The following is a 25,354-nucleotide window of genomic DNA, read 5'->3' as shown; positions in this document are numbered from 1 at the left end:
CTCGGCCAGGTGTGGGCATATCTCTCTGACCCTGTGTTCGCAGGTCCCCCTCCCCCTCGGTCTGTTTAATCCCGAAATTTCCTGCTTCATTGGGGTCCCATTTCTGGACCCAATTTCCTAATATCTCCCTCAAGTAACATGTCAGACACTCATGAGTCTCCGCAACTCTGTCAACAAAAGGCAGAAGAAGCTGAATCTTTGAATATTTTGCAAGCTCAGCTAGATATAGTCCTGATTTACAAGGAGGTGAAAGGTTATCAGGGGTCGCCGGGAATGTGGGGTGGAGGTTACAGCCACGATCTTATTGAATGTTGGACAGGCTCGAGGGTCCGAATGGCCTCCTCCTGATTCATATGTCAGATTTCCTTCCCTCAAGGACATTCGTGAACCAGATGGGTTTTTAACGACAATCGACAATGTTTCATGGTCATTATTAGACTTTTAATTCCAGATTTTTATTGAATTCAAATTTCACCATCTGCAGTGTCAGGATTTGAACCCGGGTCCCCAGAGCTTTACTCTGGGTCTCTGAATTGCTAGTCCAGTGACAAGACCTACGCCATCGCCTCATTCTCTGTATCAGCGGTTTAATCATTGGGAATGTTCAAAGCAGGCGTCACGAGCTTGCTGGGTAGTGAGGCCCTCAGGGGTACGGGGACAGTGGGGAAAAAGGCATTGAGAAAGAAGGTCCGAAGTGATCGTATTGAATGGCAAACAGGCTCTGATGGGCCGACTGGCCTCCTTCTGTCTCCCAGGTACCTGTGCTTTCGGAAGAGCCACTGACCCAATGAACCACTCGCTCGGTCTCTCGTGTCCTGACCACGTTGCCATAGAGATTTACCAGGTGTTATTTCTTTCCAGTGAATGGCGATTGGTCGGATTGGACTCCGTGGAGTGATTGTTCCACTTCGTGTGGAGGGGGGAATCAGCATCGGTTCCGGTTCTGTACTAACCCCCCCACCTCTGGTAATGGTCTGCCCTGCATTGGTCCCGAGGAAGATGTTACACCGTGTAACATCCAACAATGTCCCCGTGAGTGAACCAGGAGGGCGGGGGCAAGGTACCGGAGGCAGGGTGGGGCTGTGAGGTCAGAAGGACTGGAGATAAGGAGAGATTAGGGGGAGGAGGAATTTAGGGGGCTGGTTTGGGGGAGAGGCAGGTAGTACTGGTTACAAAAACCTGGAAAAGAAACATTCTGTCACCTCGAAGAGCCTCAATTTTGGAGAGATTACCCCCATTGCCCCACCCCCAACCCTAGATCCCATTCCAACCCCAGACAGCCCTGCTTACAACAAACATTATAATGGGCCACCCTTAAACCTCTCCCTTGGAAGGGTGTGGGGAGTGAGGAGCAGAGTGGGGTTCGACCGGGGGGGGATATTAAAGGTACGGGGGTAACAATGCAGCACTCCCTCAGTACTGACCCTCTGACAGTGCAGCACTCCCTCAGTACTGACCCTCTGACAGTGCAGTGCTCCCTCAGTACTGACCCTCTGACAGTGCAGCACTCCCTTAGTACTGACCCTCTGACAGTGCAGCACTCCCTCAGTACTGACACTCTGACAGTGCGGCACTCCCTCAGTACTGACCCTCTGACAGTGCAGTACTCCCTCAGCACTGACCCTCTGACAGTGCGGCACTCCCTCAGTACTGACCCTCTGACAGTGCAACCCTCCCTCAGTACTGACTCTCTGACAGTGCGGCACTCCCTCAGTACTGACCCTCTGAGAGTGCAGCACTCCCTTAGTACTGACCCTCAGACAGTGCAGCACTCCCTCAGTACTGACCCTCTGACAGTGCAGCACTCCCGCAGTACTGACCCTCTGACAGTGCAGCACTACCGCAGTACTGACCCTCTGACAGGCGGCACTCCCTCAGTACTGACCCTCTGACAGTGCGGCACTCCCTCAGCACTGACACTCTGACATTGCAGCACTCCCTCAGCACTGACACTCTGACAGTGCGGCACTCCCTCAGTACTGACCCTCTGACATTGCAGCACTCCCTCAGTACTGACTCTCTGACTGTGCAGCACTACCGCAGTACTGACCCTCTGACAGTGCGGCACTCCCTCAGTACTGACCCTCTGACAGTGCGGCACTCCCTCAGTACTGACCCTCTGACATTGCAGCACTCCCTCAGCACTGACACTCTGACAGTGCGGCACTCCCTCAGTACTGACCCTCTGACAGTGCAGCACTGCCTCAGTACTGACCCTCTGACAGTGCAGCACTCCCTCAGTACTGACCCTCTGACAGTGCAGCACTCCCTCAGTACTGACCCTCTGACAGTGCAGAGCTCCCTCAGTACTGACCCTCTGACAGTGCAGCACTCCCTTAAGTACTGACCCTCTGACAGTGCAGCACTCCCTCAGTACTGACCCCAGTACTAAGTCCCCGGGACCTGATGGGATTTATCCTAGGATTCTCTGGGAGGCCAGGGAAGAGATTGCTGGACCTTTGGCTTTGATTTTTATGTCATCATTGGCTACAGGAATAGTGCCAGAGGACTGGAGGACAGCAAATGTGGTCCCTTTGTTCAAAAAGGGGAGCAGAGACAACCCCGGCAACTATAGACCGGTGAGCCTCACGTCTGTAGTGGGTAAAGTCTTGGAGGGGATTATAAGAGACAAGATTTAGAATCATCTAGATAGGAATAATATGATCAGGGATAGTCAGCATGGCTTTGTGAAGGGTAGGTCATGCCTCACAAACCTTATTGAGTTCTTTGAGAAGGTGACTGAACAGGTAGACGAGGGTAGAGCAGTTGATGTGGTGTATATGGATTTCAGCAAAGCGTTTGATAAGGTTCCCCACGGTAGGCTATTGCAAAAAATACGGAGGCTGGGGATTGAGGGTGATTTAGAGATGTGGATCAGAAATTGGCTAGCTGAAAGAAGACAGAGGGTGGTGGTTGATGGGAAATGTTCAGAATGGAGTACAGTCACAAGTGGAGTACCACAAGGATCTGTTCTGGGGCCGTTGCTGTTTGTCATTTTTATCAATGACCTAGAGGAAGGCGCAGAAGGGTGGGTGAGTAAATTTGCAGACGATACTAAAGTCGGTGGTGTTGTCGATAGTGTGGAAGGATGTAGCAGGTTACAGGGGGATATAGATAAGCTGCAGAGCTGGGCTGAGAGGTGGCAAATGGAGTTTAATGTAGAGAAGTGTGAGGTGATTCACTTTGGAAGGAATAACAGGAATGCGGAATATTTGGCTAATGGTAAAGTTCTTGAAAGTGTGGATGAGCAGAGGGATCTAGGTGTCCATGTACATAGATCCCTGAAAGTTGCCACCCAGGTTGATAGGGTTGTGAAGAAGGCCTATGGAGTGTTGGCCTTTATTGGTAGAGGGATTGAGTTCCGGAGTCGGGAGGTCATGTTGCAGCTGTACAGAACTCTGGTACGGCCGCATTTGGAGTATTGCGTACAGTTCTGGTCACCGCATTATAGGAAGGACGTGGAGGCTTTGGAGCGGGTGCAGAGGAGATTTACCAGGATGTTGCCTGGTATGGAGGGAAAATCTTATGAGGAAAGGCTGATGGACTTGAGGTTGTTTTCGTTGGAGAGAAGAAGGTTAAGAGGAGACTTAATAGAGGCATACAAAATGATCAGGGGGTTGGATAGGGTGGACAGTGAGAGCCTTCTCCCGCGGATGGATATGGCTGGCACGAGGGGACATAACTTTAAACTGAGGGGTAATAGATATAGGACAGAGGTCAGAGGTAGGTTCTTTACGCAAAGAGTAGTGAGGCCGTGGAATGCCCTACCTGCTACAGTAGTGAACTCGCCAACATTGAGGGCATTTAAAAGTTTATTGGATAAACATATGGATGATAATGGCATAGTGTAGGTTAGATGGCTTTTGTTTCGGTGCAACATCGTGGGCCGAAGGGCCTGTACTGCGCTGTATTGTTCTCTGTTCTATGTTCTATGTTCTATGACCCTCTGACAGTGCAGCACTCCCTCAGTACTGACCCTCTGACAGTGCAGCGCTCCTTCAGTACTGACCCTCTGACAGTGCAGTGTTCCCTCAGTACTGACCCTCTGACAGTGCGGCACTCCCTCAGTACTGACCCCCTGACAGTGCAGCACTCCCTCAGTACTGACCCCCTGACAGTGCAGCACTCCCTCAGTACTGACCCCCTGACAGTGCAGCACTCCCTCAGTACTGACCCCCTGACAGTGCAGCACTCCCTCAGTACTGACTCTCTGACAGTGCAGCACTCCCTCAGTACTGACCCTCTGACAGTGCGGCACTCCCTGAGTAGTGACCCTCTGACAGTGCAGCACTCCCTCAGTACTGACCCTCTGACAGTGCAGCACTCCCTGAGTAGTGACCCTCTGACAGTGCAGCACTCCCTCAGTACTGACCCTCTGACAGTGCGGCACTCCCTCAGTACTGACCCTCTGACAGCGCAGCACTCCCTCAGTACTGACCCTCTGACAGTGCAGCACTCCCTCAGTACTGACCCTCTGACAGTGCGGCACTCCCTCAGTACTGACCCTCTGACAGTGCAGCACTCCCTCAGTACTGACCCTCTGACAGTGCAGCACTCCTTCAGTACTGACCCGCTGACAGTGCGGCACTCCCTCAGTACTGACCCTCTGACATTGAGGCACTCCCTCAGTACTGACCCTCTGACAGTGCAGCACTCCCTCAGTACTGACCCTCTGACAGTGCAGCACTCCCTCAGTACTGACCCTCTGACAGTGCAGCACTGAAGTCCACCTGAGGAAGGAGCTGTGCTCCGAAAGCGAGTGATTCGAAACAAATCTGTTGGACTTTAAACTGATGTTGTAAGATTTCTTACTGCGCTCACCCCAGTCCAACGCTGGCATCTCCACCTCAGGATGGATCTTGTTAGAAAGAATTGAAGGTGATTTTTTTTACTGTTCCAGGAGACGGCCACTGGGGTGTTTGGGCACCATGGACTGACTGCTCGAGGAGCTGTGGGGAGGGTTTGCAAACCCGCAGCCGGCTGTGTGACAGCCCCCCTCCACAGGGAGATGGAGATTTCTGCGAGGGCTTGAGTACTGAGTCAGAATCGTGCCACATGGGGCACTGTCCAGGTAAGCTGAGTTTTGTGTGCGGCCTGAGCCAGTCATTAATCGATGCAGCATTCGGATCTCCGTGATATCAATGAGCAGGAGCAGGGAGCTATACTCGACATGGAGAAAGGTTGGACTCAGCTGTGGACTAGATCCTAGCAAGAAGAAGATGATGATTAATGTTTAGATGCCGAGGGCGTGACTGGAATAGTGTTATTTATATTAATGATTCCAATGAGAATTTAGGAGGCATGGTTAGTAAGTTTGCAGCTGACACCAAGATTGGTGACATCGTGGACAGTGAAGACTACCGTGTGGGCAGCACGGTAGCACAGTGGTTAGCATTGTTGCTTCACAGCTCCAGGGTCCCAGGTTCGATTCCCGGCTTGGGTCGCTGTCTGTGCGGAGTCTGCACCTTCTCCCCGTGTCTGCGTGGGTTTCCTCCGGGTGCTCCGGTTTCCTCCCACAGTCCAAAGACGTGCTGTTAGGTGAATTGGACATTCTGAATTCTCCCTCTGTGCACCCGAACAGGCGCCGGAATGTGGCGACTAGGGGATTTTCACAGTAACTTCATTGCAGTGTTAATGTCAGCCTACTTGTGAATCTAGCCCAATATACCTGAAATTCCTCTGTTCAGCACACCTGCAATGATTTTCAGTTTACCCTTGGGGAAAATGTGAATCAGATTTCACATGTCCGGATTCTGGAACTTTCCGGAAGGTCACGCACTCGGCAGTTGCAAAAGGTCAGGTGACTTCTGACAGTCATATTTAAAGTTTTTAAAATTAAATCTGCATATTAACCGTGAGACATTGGTGTCCGAGAGCTCCGGTTTCACGGGAGCTCCGGTTTCACGAGAGCTCCGGTTTCACGAGAGCTCCGGTTTCACGAGAGCTCCGGTTTCACGAGAGCTCCGGTTTCACAAGAGCTCCGGTTTCACGAGAGCTCCGGTTTCACGAGAGCTCCGGTTTCACGGGAGCTCCGGTTTCACGAGAGCTCCGGTTTCACGAGAGCTCCGGTTTCACGAGAGCTCCGGTTTCACGAGAGCTCCGGTTTCACGAGAGCTCCGGTTTCACAGCTTCTGCTGACTTTTGCCGTTCTGAATTTCAGCGAGAGACTGTTGGTTGGTTGAAGGGTCAGTCTATGACCAGTGCGGCCCCCCCTGCCCCCGAAGCTGTGATGACATCGCGGTGAGTATCACCATCATTTCCAACAAAGTTCAGTTCCACTTGTCTGCTGTCAGTTCATTCACCATGGCAACGCCTCAACCAATCAGAGCCCACTTTCCAACCAATTGGCACCCACTTGTTTTGAAGTATCAATTGTGGTTCCATATTTTGTATCAATGCCAGTGATCAGTGCCCGAGGAAAACTTCAACAACACGTGTCTTTTTCAGCAAAGTTACTCAAAAACAGTGACACTACACCCAGAGAATGGGCACTGACTGGACACTGACCAGCATCAAACCAGAGAATGACCACTGACTGGACACTGACCAGTGTCACACCAGAGAATGACCACTGACTGGACACTGACCAGCATCAAACCAGAGAATGACCACTGTCTGGACACTGACCAGTGTCAAACCAGAGAATGGACACTGACTGGACACTGACCAGTGTCAAACAGACACTGCCGAAGGAGATTCTGCTTTACGATGTGTGTTTGACGTCACAGCGCCCCATTGCCATGGAGCTTCCCAGCCTGTGCCGACCTTGCTGCCCGTCTGAACCTCCGACACTTCCTGGGTCCGTATCCCTCTATTCCCATCCTATACATGTATTTGACAAGATGCCCCTTAAATGTCACTATCGTCCCTGCTTCCACCACCTCCTCCGGTAGCGAGTTCCAGGCACCCACTACCCTCTGCGTAAAAAACTTGCCTCGTACATCTACTCTAAACCTTGCCCCTCTCACCTTAAACCTATGCCCCCTAGTAATTGACCCCTCTACCCTGGGGAAAAGCCTCTGACTATCCACTCTGTCTATGCCCCTCATAATTTTGTATACCTCTATCAGGTCTCCCCTCAACCTCCTTCGTTCCAGTGAGAACAAACCGAGTTTATTCAACCGCTCCTCATAGCGAGTAAACCGTTTCTGCACTCTCTCCAAAGCATCCACATCCTTTTGATAGAACAAAGAACAATGCAGCACAGGAACAGGCCCTTCGGCCCTCCAAGCCCGTGCCGACCATGCTGCCCGACTAAACTAAAACCGTCTGCACTTATGGAGTCCGTATCCTTCTATTCCCACCCTTTTCATATATCTGTCGAGATGCCCCTTAATTGCCGCTGTCGTACCTGCTCCCGGGCAGCGCGTTCCATATATTTACCACTCTCTGTGTGAAAAACTTGCCTCACACATCTGTTCGAAACGTTTCCCTGCGCACTTTAAACCTCTGTCCCCGAATACTTGACTCTCCTACTCTAGGAAAGAGCATCTGACTATCCACTCTGTCTATGCCCCTCATAATTTTGTATACCTCTATCAGGTCTCCCCTCAACCTCCTTCGTTCCAGTGAGAACAAACCGAGTTTATTCAACCGCTCCTCATAGCTAATGCCCTCCATACCAGGCAACATTCTGGTAAATCTCTTCTGCACCCTCTCTAAAGCCTCCACGTCCTTCTGGTAGTGTGGCGACCAGAATTGAACACTATACTCCAAGTGTGGCCTAACTAAGGTTCTATACAGCTGCAACATGACTTGCCAATTCTTATACTCAATGCCCTTTTGGTCTCTTTTGTATCTCTCCCCTCTCACCTTAAACCTATGCCCTCTAGTTCTAGACTCCTCTACCTTCGGGAAAAGATGTTGACTATCTACCTTATCTGTGCCCCTCATTATTTTATAGACCTCTATAAGATCACCCTTAAGCCTCCTACGCTCCAGGGAAAAAGGTCCCAGCCTATCAAACCTCTCCTTATAGCTCAGACCATCAAGTATTCCTACCTTTGCCTTCCTATTTTTGCTACCGAAGTGGATAACCTCACATTTATCCACATTATACTGCATCAGCCTTGCATGTGCCCACTCACTCAGCCTGTCCAAATCCCACTGAAGCATCTCTGCATCCTCCTCACAGCTCACCCTCCCAACTAACTTCGTATCACCTGCAAATTTGGAGATAACACATTTAGTTCCCTCGTACAAATCATTAATCTATAATGTGAACAGTTGCGGTCTGAGCACAGGTCCCGCATTAGTCACTGCCTGCCAATCAGAAAAAGAACCAGTAGATTTGTCGAGCATGATTTTCCTTTTGTAAATCCATGCTGACTGTCTGATTACACCCCTGCTTTCCAAATGCTGTGCTGTGAAATCCTTGATAATTGACTCCAGCAACTTCCCCACTGCCGACGTTAGGCTCACTGGTCGAGAGTTCCCTGTTTTCTCTCTACCTCCCTTTCTGAATAGCGGGTTACATTCTCTACCCTCCAATCTGTAGGAACCATTCCAGAGTCCAAAGAATTTTGGAAAATGACCACCAATGGATCTACTATTTCTAGGGCCACTTCCTGAAGTACTCTGGGATGGAGATTATCCGGCCCTGGAGATTTATCCACCTTCAGTCCCATTAATTTCCCCCAAACCATCTAAAACCTGTGTTTCTCAGAACTTAATAATAATAATCTTTATTGTCACAAGTAGGCTGACATTAGCACTGCAATGAAGTTACTGTGAAAATCCCCTCGTCGCCACATTCCGGCGCCTGTTCGCGTACACAGAGGGAGAATTCAGTGTCCAATTCACCTAGCAGCACGTCTTTCGGGACTTGTGGGAGGAAACCGGAGCACCCGGAGGAAACCCACGCAGACACGGGGAGAACGTGCAGACTCCGCACAGACAGTGACCCAAGCCGGGAATCTAACCTGGGACCCTGGCTGTGAAGCAACAGTGCTAACCACTATGCTACTGGCAACTTCCGGTACATTATTCATGTCTTCCTTTGTGAAGACAGAGCAAAGTACAAATTTAGTTCCTCAGCCATTTCTTTGTTCCCTGTTATGAATCCCCCGTCTCTGACTGTAAAGGGCCGACATTAGTTTTTCTCAATCTTTGTCTCTTTACATACCCACAGAAACGTTTACAGTCAGTTTGAATGTTTCCCGCTGGTTTACTTTCAAATTGTATTTTCCCCTTCTTCAAGTCCCTCCAACTTTTCTCGCAAACTCCCCCGACTGCCCTTATTCCCTAACCCGCCCCCCGTATTGAATCTGCTGACAGTTTAGTTTTCCCCAAAGTCGATAAACGGCTGCCACCTCCAAACGAACTCTAACACTGATCCTCTCAAGCCTGAGAAACCCGGCCTTGTCACTAACCCATACCCCTGATTGGCTCCAAGTCTTTCCACACCAATAGGATCCGTCTCCGGGCTACCAAAGGAGGCAAAGGCCAAAACGTCGGCCTCGCTCGCCCCCTGGACTCCCGGGTCTTCCGACACTCCAAAGATCGCCACCTCCGGACTCGGTGCCACCCTCGTTTTAAACACCGTGGACACGACATCCGCAAATCCCTGCCAGAATCCCCTCAGCTTTGGACATGACCAAAACATGTGGACATGGTTTATTGGCTCCCCCGCACACCTGTCCTCTGCCCCAAAGAACCTGCTCATCTGGGCCACCATCACGTGTTCCCGGTGAACCACCTTGAATTGTCTCAGGCTGAGCCTGGCACATGATGAGGACGTGTTGACTCTACTCAGAGCCTCCTCCCACAGACCTGCCTCTAGCTCCTTACCCAGCTCATCTTCCCACTTCGCTTTCCCTCCCCGATCTGGGTTTCTCCCACTCCATCAGCTCTTTATAAATTTCCGAGACCTTCCCTAACCCCCCCCCCCCTCCCCCCAGCAGCACTTACCTAACTCGCGGTGTTTTACTCACCCATACAAACCCAGAGGTCACCGCATTAACCCACTTAATAAAAACTATTGGGATAAAAATAGGGAGACATTGGAAAACAAACAAAATCTCGGGAGAACCGTCATCTGGCGCAATGGTTAGCACTGCTGCCTCACGGCACCGAGGTCCCAGGTTCGATCCCGGCTCTGGGTCACTGTCCGTGTGGAGTTTGCACATTCTCCCCATGTTTGCGAGGGTTTCATCCCACAACCCAAAGATGTGCAGGTTAGGTGGATTGGCCACGCTAAATTGCCCCTTAATTGGAAAAAATGAATTGGGTACTTTAAAATTTAAAAAAAATCTTTACGGTCTGTACCTTCCCCGCCAGCGACACTGGAGCATGTCCCATCTCCGAAACTCCTCCTTCATGTGTTTCACTAACCGCCCAGATTTAATTTGTGTAGCTGCTCCCATCCCTGTGCCACCTGAATACCCAGGTATCGAAAACTCCCTCCCACCACTTTAAACGGCAACTCCCCCAGTCCCCTCTCTTGCCCCCTCGCCTGGATCACAAAAAAACTCACTTTTCCCCATATTCAACTTGTACCCTGAGAACCGGCCAAATTCCCTAAAATCTCCCCCATTCCCCCTAACGGATCAGAAATGTACAGGAGTATGTCGTCTGCACACACCAAAACCCTGTGGATTCCACCCCCCCCCCCCCCCCCACCCCCGGACTAACCCCTTCCAGTCCTTTGACGCTCTCAGCACCATCGCCAATGGCTCTATCTTCGCACAGTGGGCTAAACAGCTGGCTTCTAAAGCAAACCAAGGCCAGCAGCGCGGGTTCAATTCCCGTACCAGCCTCCCCAAACAGGCGCCGGAATGTGGTGACTAGGGGCTTTTCACAGTAACTTCATTGAAGCCTACTTGTGACAATAAATGATTATTATATATCGTCGCTCTCGCCTTCCTCAACTGCCCCACCACCTTCCCTGTGGATATAGAATCATAGAATTATATCTTGGAAAGAGCACCCTACCCAAGGTCAACACCTCCACCCTATCCCAGTAACCCCACCCAACACTAAGGGCAATTTATCATGGCCAATCCACCTAACCTGCACATCTTTGGACTGTGCTGTGTTCCTCCACAGAAACCCTGTCTATATCAGTTAATTGGTCCTCATAGTTCTGTCACACATGCGGACCAGTGACTCTGGTTCCTCGTCATCTCTGTCTACTCTGTCTAAATTTGAAAATTTGTCATCTGTGCCCATTATCCTTGATGAATGGACCCTAACAGTTTGATTACCATGTTGCAAAATAATTGTTTTTCCATCTATGCCTATGATCTTCCCTGGGCCTCTCCATTCATTAGAATTGTCTCTCTTATAGTATACCATGCCTCCTTGCTGAAAAACGGCATCTGATGGCCGTACGTTATGTTTTAAAGCTCTGCGAATTCTTTCAGAGACTTCTGCTTCCAAAAAAGCTTTTCTACTGCTATATAATGCATTTAAATGTTCAGCAAAACCAGAGCTAATTGTAGTCCCCTCCCAAGCTGGAGGCTGGTCATCCAAAATGGACGGAATTCTAGGATTTCTACCAAACACTAATTGATAAGGACTATAGCCCCCAACCCTCTGCAATGAATTCTTTGCATGTTCCACCCATGCTAAAGCTGAATTTAGCCTACAATTTGGTCGATCTTCCAAAATTTTCTGAAGCATGTCATCGATGACAGCATGATTTCTTTCACAGACACCATTACTAAATGGGCTTTCTGCAGCCGTATTCATAACTCTGATATTCATGTTTTCACACACATCCCTAAACCCATCATTAGCAAATTCTCCCCCATTGTCCGTAAGGAATTTTGCCGGTGGACCCATTCCTGTCCCTATCCATTTTTCCACGATTTGATCCAGAATTACTCTCTTTTCTTTAGTTCGTACAATCGTTGATTGACTAAATCTGGTTGCTAAATCTACAAAATGCAAGATAAATATATTATTTGCTTTATCCCAGATCTTAAGGTCCATGGCCACAATGTTGTTAAAATCACTGGCCAAAGGCAGGGTTACTATCGGTCGTGCTGGTGTCCTTCTGTACTTCCTACAAACTTCACAGCGGTCACTAACCTGTTCTATCAGTTTAGTATAGTCGTCATCCCTTACCCCTTCATCCTTTAATAAATTTTTCCGCCTCCGAGGAGACGGATGTGCAAATTGCCGATGCAGTTTTAATACCACAAGCTTTTTATCAGCTAAAGTCCCATTTTCAACTGCCATTAACACATCCTTAACCACTCTACTTGAAATATTATTTGTCGGTAATGGAATACAATAGTGTCCCGACTGCGTAAATTGTAAGTCCACCGTCTTTCCAAAAACTGTTGCCTTATCCTGTTCCATATCCAGTTTCATGTGTACTTTCTTCATCGACGGTCTGCTCAGAAGCAAAGGTATCTCACTTGATACAACATCCGTGCTAATGAAATGATTCACTCCGGCAATATTGCAAGGGATCACCACTCTTTTCAGCGACTTCAGAGTATTATCATCCCCAAACCTGAAACTTGTGGAACTTTCAAATTCCTTAACCTCGTTACGATTTTCAGCATTCAAAGAGTCCAGGTAACAATTTAACCAGTCAATTCCACACACAGTAGGTGTGTAGCCACTGTCCAATACAGCACAGTTGAAGAATTCTGCAACCAACACCCTCATTACCGGCGTAAAACTGCTTGTCAATAGGACAATGCCTTCTTTCTGGTCACTATCTTTTTCATCTTCCGACTCTTCCGTGTCATGTGTCGCTTCAAACACTCTATCATAACGAGTTGGACAGTTGAAAGCATAATGGTATTGAGAGTCACATCGAAAACATCGATTTATCATGCCCCGTGCATTTCTGGGGTTAATCTTCCTATTGTAGGTTCTAACTGGGTTTCTGTCTTCATAATTTCCTTGTCTCAGTCTCCTTCTATAGTCTTGAGCCCTGTTCGTAGCCATACGATTTTGCCATCCTGTTACTAGTGTATCTTCCATATTCTGCCTTATTGCAGGCTGACCTATTTGGGTCATCAGAGCCATCGGAATCGAATGTTTCCCCAGAAACTTTTGTAAAGCTTTTGTCATCTGTTCGAATAAGGTATCCTTATCAGTAAACTGAACTCCTGTCAAAACCAGGAGCCTATCCATGTTGCTCACTCTAGCACAGTCAAGTAATTTAAAGGCCAACACAGACTGTGGAAATTCCAGGTTGTTTTTCTGCAGCCTTTTATATAGTCTGCCAAATTCCATTATATAGTCTTCCATGGAGATATCCTCCATTTCCCGGAACCTATCAAAATCCGACCATGCTTCATACGCACTTAACAAGTCATCTTTCTTATAAATCTTATCCATATAATGTAATAAAGTCTCCAGACCTCCTTCTGAGTCTAACTCTTCCAATTCCAGCTCAGAAAGCACTTTGTTTCGGATTTTACTGCCATGTGGTAGAGGAAGAGCCAATGCCATACCTTGTTTTCTCTTTCCCAAAGCAGTTACCTTAGTCCACATAACTACTGCACTTCTCCATTGGTCGTACGATTCCCTTTCAGAAAATAAGGGAGGATAGTCATATCCAGCCATCTCTATCCTGGGTTCAGCCATGTATCTTTTTTTCTTTTCTCACTCACTCCTTGGTTTGATCAGGAAAAGTTGTATCTTTCAAACCTCCACATTTGCACAGCAACCATCCTCTGCTACCATAGAACATAGAACATTACAGCGCAGTACAGGCCCTTCGGCCCTCGATGTTGCGCCGACCTGTGAAACCACTCTGAAGCCCATCTACACTATTCCCTTATCGTCCATATGTCTATCCAATGACCATTTAAATGCCCTTAGTGTTGGCGAGTCCACTACTGTTGCAGGCAGGGCATTCCACGCCCTTACTACTCTCTGAGTGAAGAACCTACCTCTGACATCAGTCCTACATTTATCTCCCCTCAATTTAAAGCTATGTCCCCTCGTGCTAGACATCACCATCCGAGGAAAAAGGCTCTCACTGTCCACCCTATGCAATCCTCTGATCATCTTGCATGCCTCAATTAAGTCACCTCTTAACCTTCTTCTCTCTAACGAAAACAGCCTCAAGTCCCTCAGCCTTTCCTCATAAGATCTTCCCTCCATACCAGGCAAAATTCTGGTAAATCTCCTCTGCACCCTTTCCAATGCTTCCACATCCTTCCTATAATGCGGCGACCAGAATTGCACGCAGTACTCCAAATGCGGCCGCACCAGAGTTTTGTACAGCTGCAACATGACCTCATGGCTCCAAAACTCAATCCCTCTACCAATAAAAGCTAACACACCGTACGCCTTCTTAACAACCCTCTCAACCTGGGTGGCAACTTTCAGGGATCTATGTACATGGACACCGAGATCTCTCTGTTCATCCACACTGTCAAGAATCTTACCATTAGCCCAGTACTCAGTCTTCCTGTTATTCCTTCCAAAATGAATCACCTCACACTTTTCTGCATTAAACTCCATTTGCCACCTCTCAGCCCAGCGCTGCAGCTTATCTATGTCCCTCTGTAACTTGTAACATCCTTCCGCACTGTCCACAACTCCACCGACTTTAGTGTCATCTGCAAATTTGCTCACCCATCCTTCTACGCCCTCCTCCAGGTCATTTATAAAAATGACAAACAGCAGTGGCCCCAGAACAGATCCTTGTGGTACACCACTTGTAACTGGACTCCAGTCTGAACATTTCCCATCAACCACCACCCTTTGTCTTCTTCCAGCTACCCAATTTCTGATCCAAACTGCTAAATCACCCTCAATCCCATGCCTCTGTATTTTCTGCAGTAGCCTACCGTGGGGAACCTTATCAAACGCTTTACTGAAATCCATATACACCACATCAACTGCTTTACCCTCATCCACCTGTTTGGTCACCTTCTCAAAGAATTCAATAAGGTTTGTGAGGCACGACCTACCCTTCACAAAACCGTGTTGACTATCTCTAATCAAATTATTCCTTTCCAGATGATTATGCATCCTATCTCTGATAGACCTTTCCAAGATTTTTCCCACAACAGAAGTAAGGCTCACTGGTCTATAGTTACCGGGGTTGTCTCTATTCCCCTTCTTGAACAAGGGGACAACATTTGCTATCCTCCTGTCTTCTGGCACTATTCCTGTAGACAAAGATGACTTAAACATCAAAGCCAAAGGCTCAGCAATCTCCTCCCTAGCTTCTCAGAGAATCCTTGGATAAATCCCATCCAGCCCAGGGGACTTATCTATTTTCACACTTTCCAGAATTGCTAACACCTCCTCCTTATGAACCTCAAGCCCTTCTAGTCTAGTAGCCTGAATCTCAGTATTCTCCTCGACAACATTGTCTTTTTCCTGTGTGAATACTGACGAAAAATATTCATTTAGCACCTCTCCAATCTCCTCGGACTCCAAGCACAACTTCCCACTACTGTCCTTGACTGGCCCTACTCTTACCCTAGTCATTCAACCAATTGTTAGATGTTTTGGTTGCTGTGATATGAAGAGTCTAAAGTTCTGTCCCTTTTTCACAAACACACATTTATTTCATTCCAACAGACTTTGCACAAAACTCTGACGATACATCACCTGCCAGAGGCCACCTGAAGCCCCTTTACATATCAGTGTCAATTAATGGATACTTAACATAAATGAGACAACTAATTGCAATGTCTCTTAACCCATTGCTTAACATCACTGTCCCTCCCCCCCTCGCTCCCCCTCCCCCCTCGCTCCCCCTCCCCCCTCGCTCCCCCTCCCCCTCGCTCCCCCTCCCCCCTCACTCCCCCTCCCCCCTCGCTCCCCCTCCCCCCTCGCTCCCCCTCCCCCCCCACGCTCCCCCTCCCCCCCCACGCTCCCCCTCCCCCACGCTCCCCCTTCCCCCCCATGCTCCCCCTTCCCCCCCATGCTCCCCCTTCCCCCCCATGCTCCCCCTTCCCCCCCACGCTCCCCCTTCCCCCCCACGCTCCCCCTTCCCCCCCCCACGCTCTCCCTTCCCCCCTCGCTCCCCCTTACCCCCCTCGCTCCCCCTCCCCCCCCCTCGCTCCCCCTTCCCCCTCCTCGCTACCCCTCCCCCCCCTCGCTCCCCCTTCCCCCCCCTCGCTCCCCCTTCCCCCCTTGCTCCCCCTCTTCCCCCCCTGCTCCCCCTCTTCTCCCCCCTTGCTCCCCCCTCCCCCCTCGCTACCCCTCTCCCCCCTCCCTCCCCTCCCTCCCCCTCCCCCTCGCTCCCCCTCCCCCTCGCTCCCCCTCCCCCTCGCTCCCCCTCCCCCTCGCTCCCCCTCCCCCTCGCTCCCCCTCCCCCTCGCTCCCCCTCCCCCTCGCTCCCCCTCCCCCTCGCTCCCCCTCCCCCTCGCTCCCCCTCCCCCTCGCTCCCCCTCCCCCCTCGCTCCCCCTCCCCCCTCGCTCCCCCTCCCCCCCTCGCTCCCCCCTCGCTCCCCCCTCCCCCCTCGCTCCCCCCCTCGCTCCCCCTCCCCCCTCGCTCCCCCTCCCCCCTCGCTCCCCCTCCCCCCTCGCTCCCCCACCCCCTCGCTCCCCCCTCCCCCCTCGCTCCCCCTCCCCCCTCGCTCCCCTCCCCCCTCGCTCCCCCTCCCCCTCGCTCCCCCTCCCCCTCGCTCCCCCTCCCCCCTCGCTCCCCCTCCCCCTCGCTCCCCTCCCCCCTCGCTCCCCCTCCCCCCTCGCTCCCCCTCCCCCCTCGCTCCCCCTCCCCCCTCCCGCTCCCCCTCCCCCCTCGCTCTCGCTCCCCCTCCCCCTCGCTCCCCCTCCCCCTTGCTCCCCCTCCCCCCCCCGCTCCCCCTCCCCCTCGCTCCCCCTCCCCCCCTCGCTCCCCCTCCCCCCCCTCGCTCCCCTCCCCCCCCTCGCTCCCCTCCCCCTCGCTCCCCCTCCCCCTCGCTCCCCCTCCCCCCCCTCGCTCCCCTCTCTCCCCCCCTCGCTCCCCCTCTCCCCCCCTCGCTCCCCCTCCCCCCCCTCGCTCCCCCTCGCTCCCCCGCCCCCTCGCTCCCCCTCGCTCCCCCTCGCTCCCCCTCCCCCCTCGCTCCCCCTCCCCCCCTCGCTCCCCCTCCCCCTCGCTCCCCCTCCCCTCGCTCCCCCTCCCCCCTCCCCTCGCTCCCCCTCCTCCCACCTCCCCCTCGCTCCCCCCTCCCCCCGCTCCCCTCCCCCACCTCCCCGCCCACATCCCCCTCCCCCTCCCCCCATGCTCCCCCTCCCCCTCGCTCCCCCATGCTCCCCCTCCCCCTCGCTCCCCCATGCTCCCCCTCCCCCTCGCTCCCCCATGCTCCCCCCTCCCCCTCACTCCCCTCCCCCCTCGCTCCCCCTCCACCCCTCGCTCCCCCTCCACCCCTCGCTCCCCCCTCCACCCCTCGCTCCCCCCTCCACCCCTCGCTCCCCCTCCACCCCTCGCTCCCCTCCACCCCTCGCTCCCCCCTCCACCCCTCGCTCCCCCTCCACCCCTCGCTCCCCCTCCACCCCTCGCTCCCCCTCCACCCCTCGCTCCCCCCTCCACCCCTCGCTCCCCCCTCCACCCCCTCGCTCCCCCTCACCCCTCGCTCCCCCTCCACCCCTCGCTCCCCCCTCCACCCCTCGCGTCCCCCTCCACCCCTCGCTCCCCCTCCACCCCTCGCTCCCCCTCCACCCCTCGCTCCCCCTCCACCCCTCGCTCCCCCCTCCACCCCTCGCTCCCCCTCCACCCCTCGCTCCCCCTCCACCCTCGCTCCCCCTCCACCCCTCGCTCCCCCCTCCACCCCTCGCTCCCCCCTCCACCCCTCGCTCCCCTCCACCCCTCGCTCCCCCCTCCACCCCTCGCTCACCCTCCACCCCTCGCTCCCCCTCCACCCCTCGCTCCCCCTCCACCCCTCGCTCCCCCTCCACCCCTCGCTCCCCCTCCACCCCTCGCTCCCCCTCCACCCCTCGCTCCCCCTCCACCCCTCGCTCCCCCTCCACCCCTCGCTCCCCCTCCACCCCTCGCTCCCCCTCCCCCCCTCGCTCCCCCTCCCCCCCTCGCTCCCGCTCCCCCTCCCCCCCTCGCTCCCCCTCCCCCCCTCGCTCCCCCTCCCCCCCCTCGCTCCCCCTCCCCCCCTCGCTCCCGCTCCCCTCCCCCCCTCGCTCCCCCTCCCCCCCTCGCTCCCCCTCCCCCCCCTCGCTCGCTCTGACTCTGTGTTTCTGGGTTTCAGCACTGTGTGTGGAGCTGTGATTCTGGCTGTTATTGTACAAACGGGAAGGTTTTAAGTGAGAATGGGACCGACTGTATTGAGAAGGAGGATTGTACATGTCTGGATCGGAGAACAGGGAGGAGATTCCCACCGGGAACAGTTACACCTCGAGGTGACGGCTGCAATTTCTGGTCAGTGTCACTGTGAAATATTTGGGTTCTGATCTTTGCAATGTGGTTGCTTCAGGCAGGGTTCAGATGGGAATAAGTTGCTGCCATGTTGTGCATTTGATAATTACAGGGAGACTTCCGGTTGCGGCGATGCGGAGCTAAGCCTCACGATTCGGCAGCTCCCGCTGTTACGGACTTTCGGGCTCTCTAGAGGAGCCCCCAACGGGATTTTTTTGAAGACGCTCCGTGTGGGAAGGGAAGAGAGAGGTCCCCCTTCATCGTTTATGGACCGGACCAGAAGTGAAACGGCCAAAAAAGCGACATTGGAGCAACGGGAGAAGCGAGGGAAGAAAAACAAAATGGCGGCGGCCGGGGACAAAGCGGAGTGCGGGCCGGAGCTGCAGGAGTTCATCAAGTGCTGCTTCGAGGAGCTGCGCAAGGAGATGCTGGCGCCTATGCTGGCGGCAATTGAAGGACGAGGGATGACCCAGAAGGCCCACGAGGTAAAGATCCAGGAGGTACAGAAAAGAGTCAGTGAGAATGAGGACGAGCTCTTGGGCCTGGCGGTGAGAGTGGAGCGGCACGAGGCGCTGCACAAGAGGTGGGCGGGAAGACTCGAAGACCTGGAGAACAGGTCGAGGAGAAAGAACCTGCGGATCCTGGGTCTCCCTGAAGGAGTGGAGGGGGCTGATGCCGGGGCATACGCGGGGAAGATGATCAGGGCGATGATGGGCACGAAGGCTCCTTCGAGGTCGCTGGAGCTGGACGGGGCACACCGGGTGCTGGCGAGGAAGCCCAAGGCTAACGAGCCGCCGAGGTGGTGAGATTTCACCGGTTCACAGACAGAGAGAGGGTCCTGAAATGGGCCAAGAAGGAGCGGAGCAGCAGGTGGGACAATGCTGAGATCAGAATATACCCGGACTGGAGCACGGAGGTTGCAAAGCAGAGAGCGGGTTTCAACCGGGCCAAGGTGGTGCTGCACCGGAAAGAAGTGAAATTCGGAATGCTGCAGCTAGCGCGACTGTGGGTCACATACAAGGGCCAACACTATTACTTCGAAACGCCTGAAGAGGCGTGGACCTTTATTCAAACCGAAAAGTTGGACTCAAACTGAGGGTTTGTGAGGGTGGGGGGGGATGTTTGAGGTTTGATGTGTGATGGTTGTTGTATATAGGGGGTCAATCACGCGCAGGAAATGTTACATGGGCTGGGGGAGAGAGGGGGATGGGGGAGAGAGAGACAAGGCCGCGACAGGAGCTGCGCCAGACGGGGCGGGGTAGGCTTAGGAAAGCGCGTTTTCTTTTTTCCCGCGCTAGGGAAGAAAGGCGGGAGGGGGAATGGAGGAACGCACACTGATTGGGAGACTCCCACACGGGGGGGGTCAATGGGACGGCGGGGGAAGCCGGGGTCAGCAGGTGTCAGCTGACTTACGGGAGTGTTATGGGGGGAGCAAAAAAAGCTAGACACGGGTCTAGCGGGGGGGGGGGGGGGGGGGGCGCGGGGGGGGGGGGGGGGGGGGAGGGTCGCTGCTGCACTGGCCGAAGGGGAATGGGACACAGAAGAGGTGGTCGGGGTGGGGGTCTCCCGTCTGGGGAACTGGAGGGTGAGGGCAGCGCGGACACGGGACTGGCCTAGAAAAGGAGATGGCTAGTCAGTGGGGGGGGGGGGAGGGGCTCTGTGGGAGCCCCCCCCCAATCCGGCTGATAACGTGGAATGTGAGGGGCCTGAATGGGCCGGTGAAGAGGGCTCGAGTGTTCGCGCACTTGAAGGGACTGAAGGCGGACGTGGCCATGCTCCAAGAGACACATCTGAAGGTGGCAGATCAGGTCAGGTTAAGAAAGGGGTGGGTAGGACAGGTATTCCATTCGGGGCTGGACGTGAAGAACAGAGGGGTGGCAATATTGGTGGGGAAGCGGGTGTCGTTTGAGGCCAAGAATATCGTAGTGGACAATGGAGGGCGATATGTGATGGTGAGCGGTAGGCTGCAAGGGACGTGGGTGGTGTTGGTAAACGTATACGCCCCGAACTGGGATGATGCCGGATTCATGAAGCGCATAGACACACTTGTAAACTCACTCCCAGTGAGTTCTCCCAGTGAGCCAGAGAGAAGACAGAGCCAGGAGTGAGACACAGCAAAGAGTGAGTTTGGGAATTTGAATCGAGGTGGGAATTCGAAGCTGGGTGGGGAGGAAGTGCTTTTTATCCCTGGTAAGTGACTGGTAAGTAGTGTTTCTGTTTTTCTGTTTCTTTTCATTGGTATATTATTTATTTTTTCTTTGTTTTGTTTTGTTGAAATTGTAGTTGTTGAAGTTAACCGAAGGTTTAAGACATGGCAGGAGATCTCAGACCCGTGTCATGCTCCTCGTGTGCGATGTGGGAGCTCAGGGACACGTCCACTGTCCCTGGCTCCTTCACGTGCAAGACGTGTGTCCAGTTGCAGCTCCTGTTAGACCGCTTGACGGCTCTGGAGCTGCGGATGGACTCACTTTGGAGCATCCGCGAGGCTGAGGACGTCGTGGATAGCAAGTTTAGCGAGTTGGTCACACCGCAAGTGAAAGGTACTGAGGGAGATAGAAAATGGGTGACCAAAAGACAGAGCAAGAGTAGGAAGGCAGTGCAGGTGTCCTCTGCGGTCATCTCCCTGCAAAACAGATATACCGCTTTGGATACTGTTGGGGGAGATGGCTCACCAGGGGAAGGCAGCAGCAGCCAGGTTCATGGCACCGTGGCTGGCTCTGCTGCGCAGCTGGGCAGGAAGAAGAATGGCAGGGCTATAGTGATAGGGGACTCAATTGTAAGGGGAATAGACAGGCGGTTCTGCGGTCGCAATCGAGACTCCAGGATGGTATGTTGCCTCCCTGGTGCAAGGGTCAAGGATGTCTCGGAGCGGCTGCAGGACATTCTGGGTGGGGAGGGTGAACAGCCAGCTGTCGTGGTGCACATAGGCACCAACGATATAGGTAAAAAAAACGGGACGAGGTCCTACAAGCTGATTTTAGGGAGCTAGGAGTTAAACTAAAAAGTAGGACCTCAAAGGTAGTAATCTCAGGATTGCTACCAGTGCCACGAGCTAGTCAGAGTAGGAATGTCAGGATAGAGAGGATGAATACGTGGCTCGAGAGATGGTGCAAGAGGGAGGGATTCAAAATCCTGGGACATTGGAACCGGTTCTGGGGGAGGTGGGACCAGTACAAACCGGACGGTCTGCACCTGGGCAGGACTGGAACCGATGTCCTGGGGGGGGGGGGTTTGCTAGAGCTGTTGGGGAGAGTTTAAACTAATGTCGCAGGGGGATGGGAACCGATGCAGGAAGTTGGAAGGTAGTAAAACAGGGACAGAAACAAAAGGCAGTAAGGGGGAAAGTATAAAGCAGAGAAGCCATAGTCAAAAATCAAAAAGGGCGACAGTACAAGGTACAGTGACTGAGGGAAGCTCAGTGAATAGGACCAGGAATACTAAAAGGAATAAAACGGGAAGTGAAAACATTAATGGTAAGCGACGCGGCAGGTTGTTACAGGAAGATATGGGTTCGACGACAAGGAAAATTAGGAGAAAGGTTAAGAGGAAATATAACTTCGGAGAGGTTACTGATCGAGGTGTTAAGATTCAGAACAGAGGTAAAAAAGCCAACATAAGTGTACTTTACCTGAATGCTCGTAGTATTCGGAATAAGGTAAATGAGTTGATGGCGCAAATCATCGTGAATGACTATGATTTAGTGGCCATTGCTGAAACATGGTTAAAGGATGGTCACGACTGGGAGTTAAATATCCGAGGGTATCAAACTTTTCGGAAGGACAGAGTGGATGGTAAGGGAGGTGGTGTAGCTCTGTTATTTAAGGATGACATCCGGGCAACAGTAAGGGATGACATCGGTGCTATGGAGGATAAGGTTGAATCCATTTGGGTGGAAATCAGGAATAGTAAGGCGAAAAAGTCACTGATAGGAGTAATCTATAGGCCACCAAATAGTAACATTATGGTGGGGCAGGCAATAAACAAAGAAATAACAGATGCATGTAGAAATGGTACAGCAGTTATCATGGGGGATTTTAATCTACATGTTGATTGGTTTAACCAGGTTGGTCAAGGCAGCCTTGAGGAGGAGTTTATAGAATGTATCCGCGATAGTTTCCTCGAACAGTATGTAATGGAACCTACGAGGGAACAAGCGGTCCTAGATCTGGTCCTGTGTAATGAGACAGGATTGATTCAGGATCTCATAGTTAGGGATCCTCTCGGAAGGAGCAATCACAATATGGCGGAATTTAAATTACAGATGGAGGGTGAGAAGGTAAAATCAAGCACTAGTGTTTTGTGCTTAAACAAAGGAGATTACAATGGGATGAGAGAAGAACTAGCTAAGGTAGACTGGGAGCAAAGACTTTATGGTGAAACAGTTGAGGAACAGTGGAGAACCTTCCAAGTGATTATTCACAGTGCTCAGCAAAGGTTTATACCAACAAAAAGGAAGGACGGTAAAAAGAGGGAAAATCGACCGTGGATATCTAAGGAAATAAGGGAGAGTATCAAATTGAAGGAAAAAGCATACAAAGTGGCAAAGATTAGTGGGAGACTAGAGGACTGGGAAATCTTTAGGGGACAACAGAAAGCTACTAAAAAAGCTATAAAGACGAGTAAGATGGATTATGAGAGTAAACTTGCTCAGAATATAAAAACAGATAGTAAAAGTTTCTACAAATACATAAAACAAAAAAGAGTGGCTAAGGTAAATATTGGTCCTTTAGAGGATGAGAAGGGAGATTTAATAATGGGAGATGAGGAAATGGCTGAGGAACTGAACAGGTTTTTTGGGTCGGTCTTCACAGTGGAAGACACAAATAACATGCCAGTGACTGATGGAAATGAGGCTATGACAGGTGAGGACCTTGAGAGGATTGTTATCACCAAGGAGGTAGTGATGGGCAAGCTAATGGGGCTAAAGGTAGACAAGTCTCCTGGACCTGATGGAATGCATTCCAGAGTGCTAAAAGAGATGGCTAGGGAAATTGCAAATGCACTAGTGATAATTTACCAAAATTCACTAGACTCTGGGGTGGTCCCGGCGGATTGGAAATTAGCAAACGTGACACCACTGTTTAAAAAAGGAGGTAGGCAGAAAGTGGGTAATTATAGGCCAGTGAGCTTAACTTCGGTAGTAGGGAAGATGCTGGAATCTATCATCAAGGAAGAAATAGCGAGGCATCTGGATGGAAATTGTCCCATTGGACAGACGCAGCATGGGTTCATAAAGGGCAGGTCGTGTCGAACTAATTTAGTGGAATTTTTTGAGGACATTAACAGTGCGGTAGATAACGGGGAGCTAATGGATGTGGTATATCTGGATTTCCAGAAAGCCTTTGACAAGGTGGGACACAACAGGTTGTTGCATAAGATAAAGATGCATGGCATTAAGGGTAAAGTAGTAGCATGGATAGAGGATTGGTTATTTAATAGAAAGCAAAGAGTGGGGATTAATGGGTGTTTCTCTGGTTGGCAATCAGTAGCTAGTGGTGTCCCTCAGGGATCAGTGTTGGGCCGACAACTGTTCACAATTTACATAGATGATTTGGAGTTGGGGACCAAGGGCAATGTGTCCAAGTTTGCAGACGACACTAAGATAAGTGGTAAAGCAAAAAGTGCAGAGGATACTGGAAGTCTGCAGAGGGATTTGGATAGGCTAAGTGAATGGGCTAGGGTCTGGCAGATGGAATACAATGTTGACAAATGTGAGGTTATCCATTTTGGTAGGAATAACAGCGAAAGGGATTATTATTTAAATGATAAAATATGAAAACATTCTGCTGTGCAGAGACACCTGGGTGTGCTCGTGCATGAGTCGCAGAAAGTTGGTTTTCAGGTGCAACAGGTGATTAAGAAGGCAAATGGAATTTTGTCCTTTATTGCTAGAGGGATGGAGTTTAAGACTAGGGAGGTTCTGCTGCAATTGTATAAGGTGTTAGTGAGGCCACACCTGGAGTATTGTGTTCAGTTTTGGTCTCCTTACTTGAGAAAGGACGTACTGGCACTGGGGGGTGTGCAGAGGAGATTCACTAGGTTAATCCCAGAGCTGAAGGGGTTGGAAATACGAGGAGAGGTTGAGTAGACTGGGACTGTACCCATTGGAATTTAGAAGGATGAGGGGGGATCTTACTGAAACATATAAAATTATGAAGGGAATAGATAGGATAGATGCGGGCAGGTTGTTTCCACTGGCGGGTGAAAGCAGAACTAGGGGGCATAGCCTCAAAATAAGGGGAAGTAGATTTAGGACTGAGTTTAGGAGGAACTTCTTCACCCAAAGGGTTGTGAATCTATGGAATTCCTTGCCCAGTGAAGCAGTAGAGGCTCCTTCATTAAATGTTTTTAAGATAAAGACAGATAGTTTTTTGAAGAATGAAGGGATTAAGGGTTATGGTGTTCGGGCCGGAAAGTGGAGCTGAGTCCACAAAAGATCAGCCATGATCTCATTGAATGGCGAGCAGGCTCGAGGGGCCAGATGGCCGACTCCTGCTCCTAGTTCTTATGTTCTTATGTTGGGGCGCATTCCGTACCTGGAGGTAGGAAGCTTGATAATGGGTGGGGATTTTAATACGGTGTTGGACCCAGCACTGGATCGCTCCAGATCGAGGACTGGAAAGAGGCCGGTGGCAGCCAAGGTGCTTAGGGGGTTTATGGACCAGATGGGGGGAGTGGACCCGTGGAGGTTTGCCAGGCCGCAGGCCAGGGAATTTTCTTTTTTCTCCCACGTGCACAAAGCCTACTCCCAGATAGATTTCTTTGTTCTGGGCAGGGTGCTGATCCCGAAAGTGGAGGGAACGGAGTACTCGGCCATCTCAGACCATGCCCCGCACTGAGTGGAACTGGAGTTGGGAGAGGAGAGGGACCAACGCCCGCTGTGGCGGTTGGATGTGGGACTGCTGGCAGATGAGGTGGTGTGTGGGAGGGTGAGGGGGTGTATCGAAAGGTACTTGGAGGTCAACGACAACGGGGAGATGCGGGTGGGGGTGGTATGGGAGGCGCTGAAGGCAGTGATCAGGGGAGAGCTAATCTCCATCAGGGCTCATAGGGAGAAGATAGAGGGCATGGAAA

General features: G+C 51.9%; 1 protein-coding gene across 1 annotated transcript in view; it reads left to right on the top strand.

Annotated features, from left to right (window-relative positions):
* The window catches only part of sspo (SCO-spondin), a 1,206,999-nt gene that overhangs the window by 758,578 nt on the left and 423,067 nt on the right, over window positions 1-25,354 (top strand). The window contains 4 exon segments of the mRNA XM_072468611.1: window positions 862-1,032; window positions 4,901-5,071; window positions 6,161-6,240; window positions 18,114-18,283. Of these exon segments, the coding sequence (XP_072324712.1) occupies window positions 862-1,032; window positions 4,901-5,071; window positions 6,161-6,240; window positions 18,114-18,283 (592 nt within the window).

Source organism: Scyliorhinus torazame, chromosome 11 (genome assembly GCF_047496885.1).
Source record: "Scyliorhinus torazame isolate Kashiwa2021f chromosome 11, sScyTor2.1, whole genome shotgun sequence".
In the NCBI taxonomy this organism is placed as follows: Eukaryota; Metazoa; Chordata; class Chondrichthyes; order Carcharhiniformes; family Scyliorhinidae; genus Scyliorhinus; species Scyliorhinus torazame.
The sequence above is the reverse complement of the archived record's forward strand: the minus strand, read 5'-3'. Positions and strand labels throughout refer to the sequence as shown.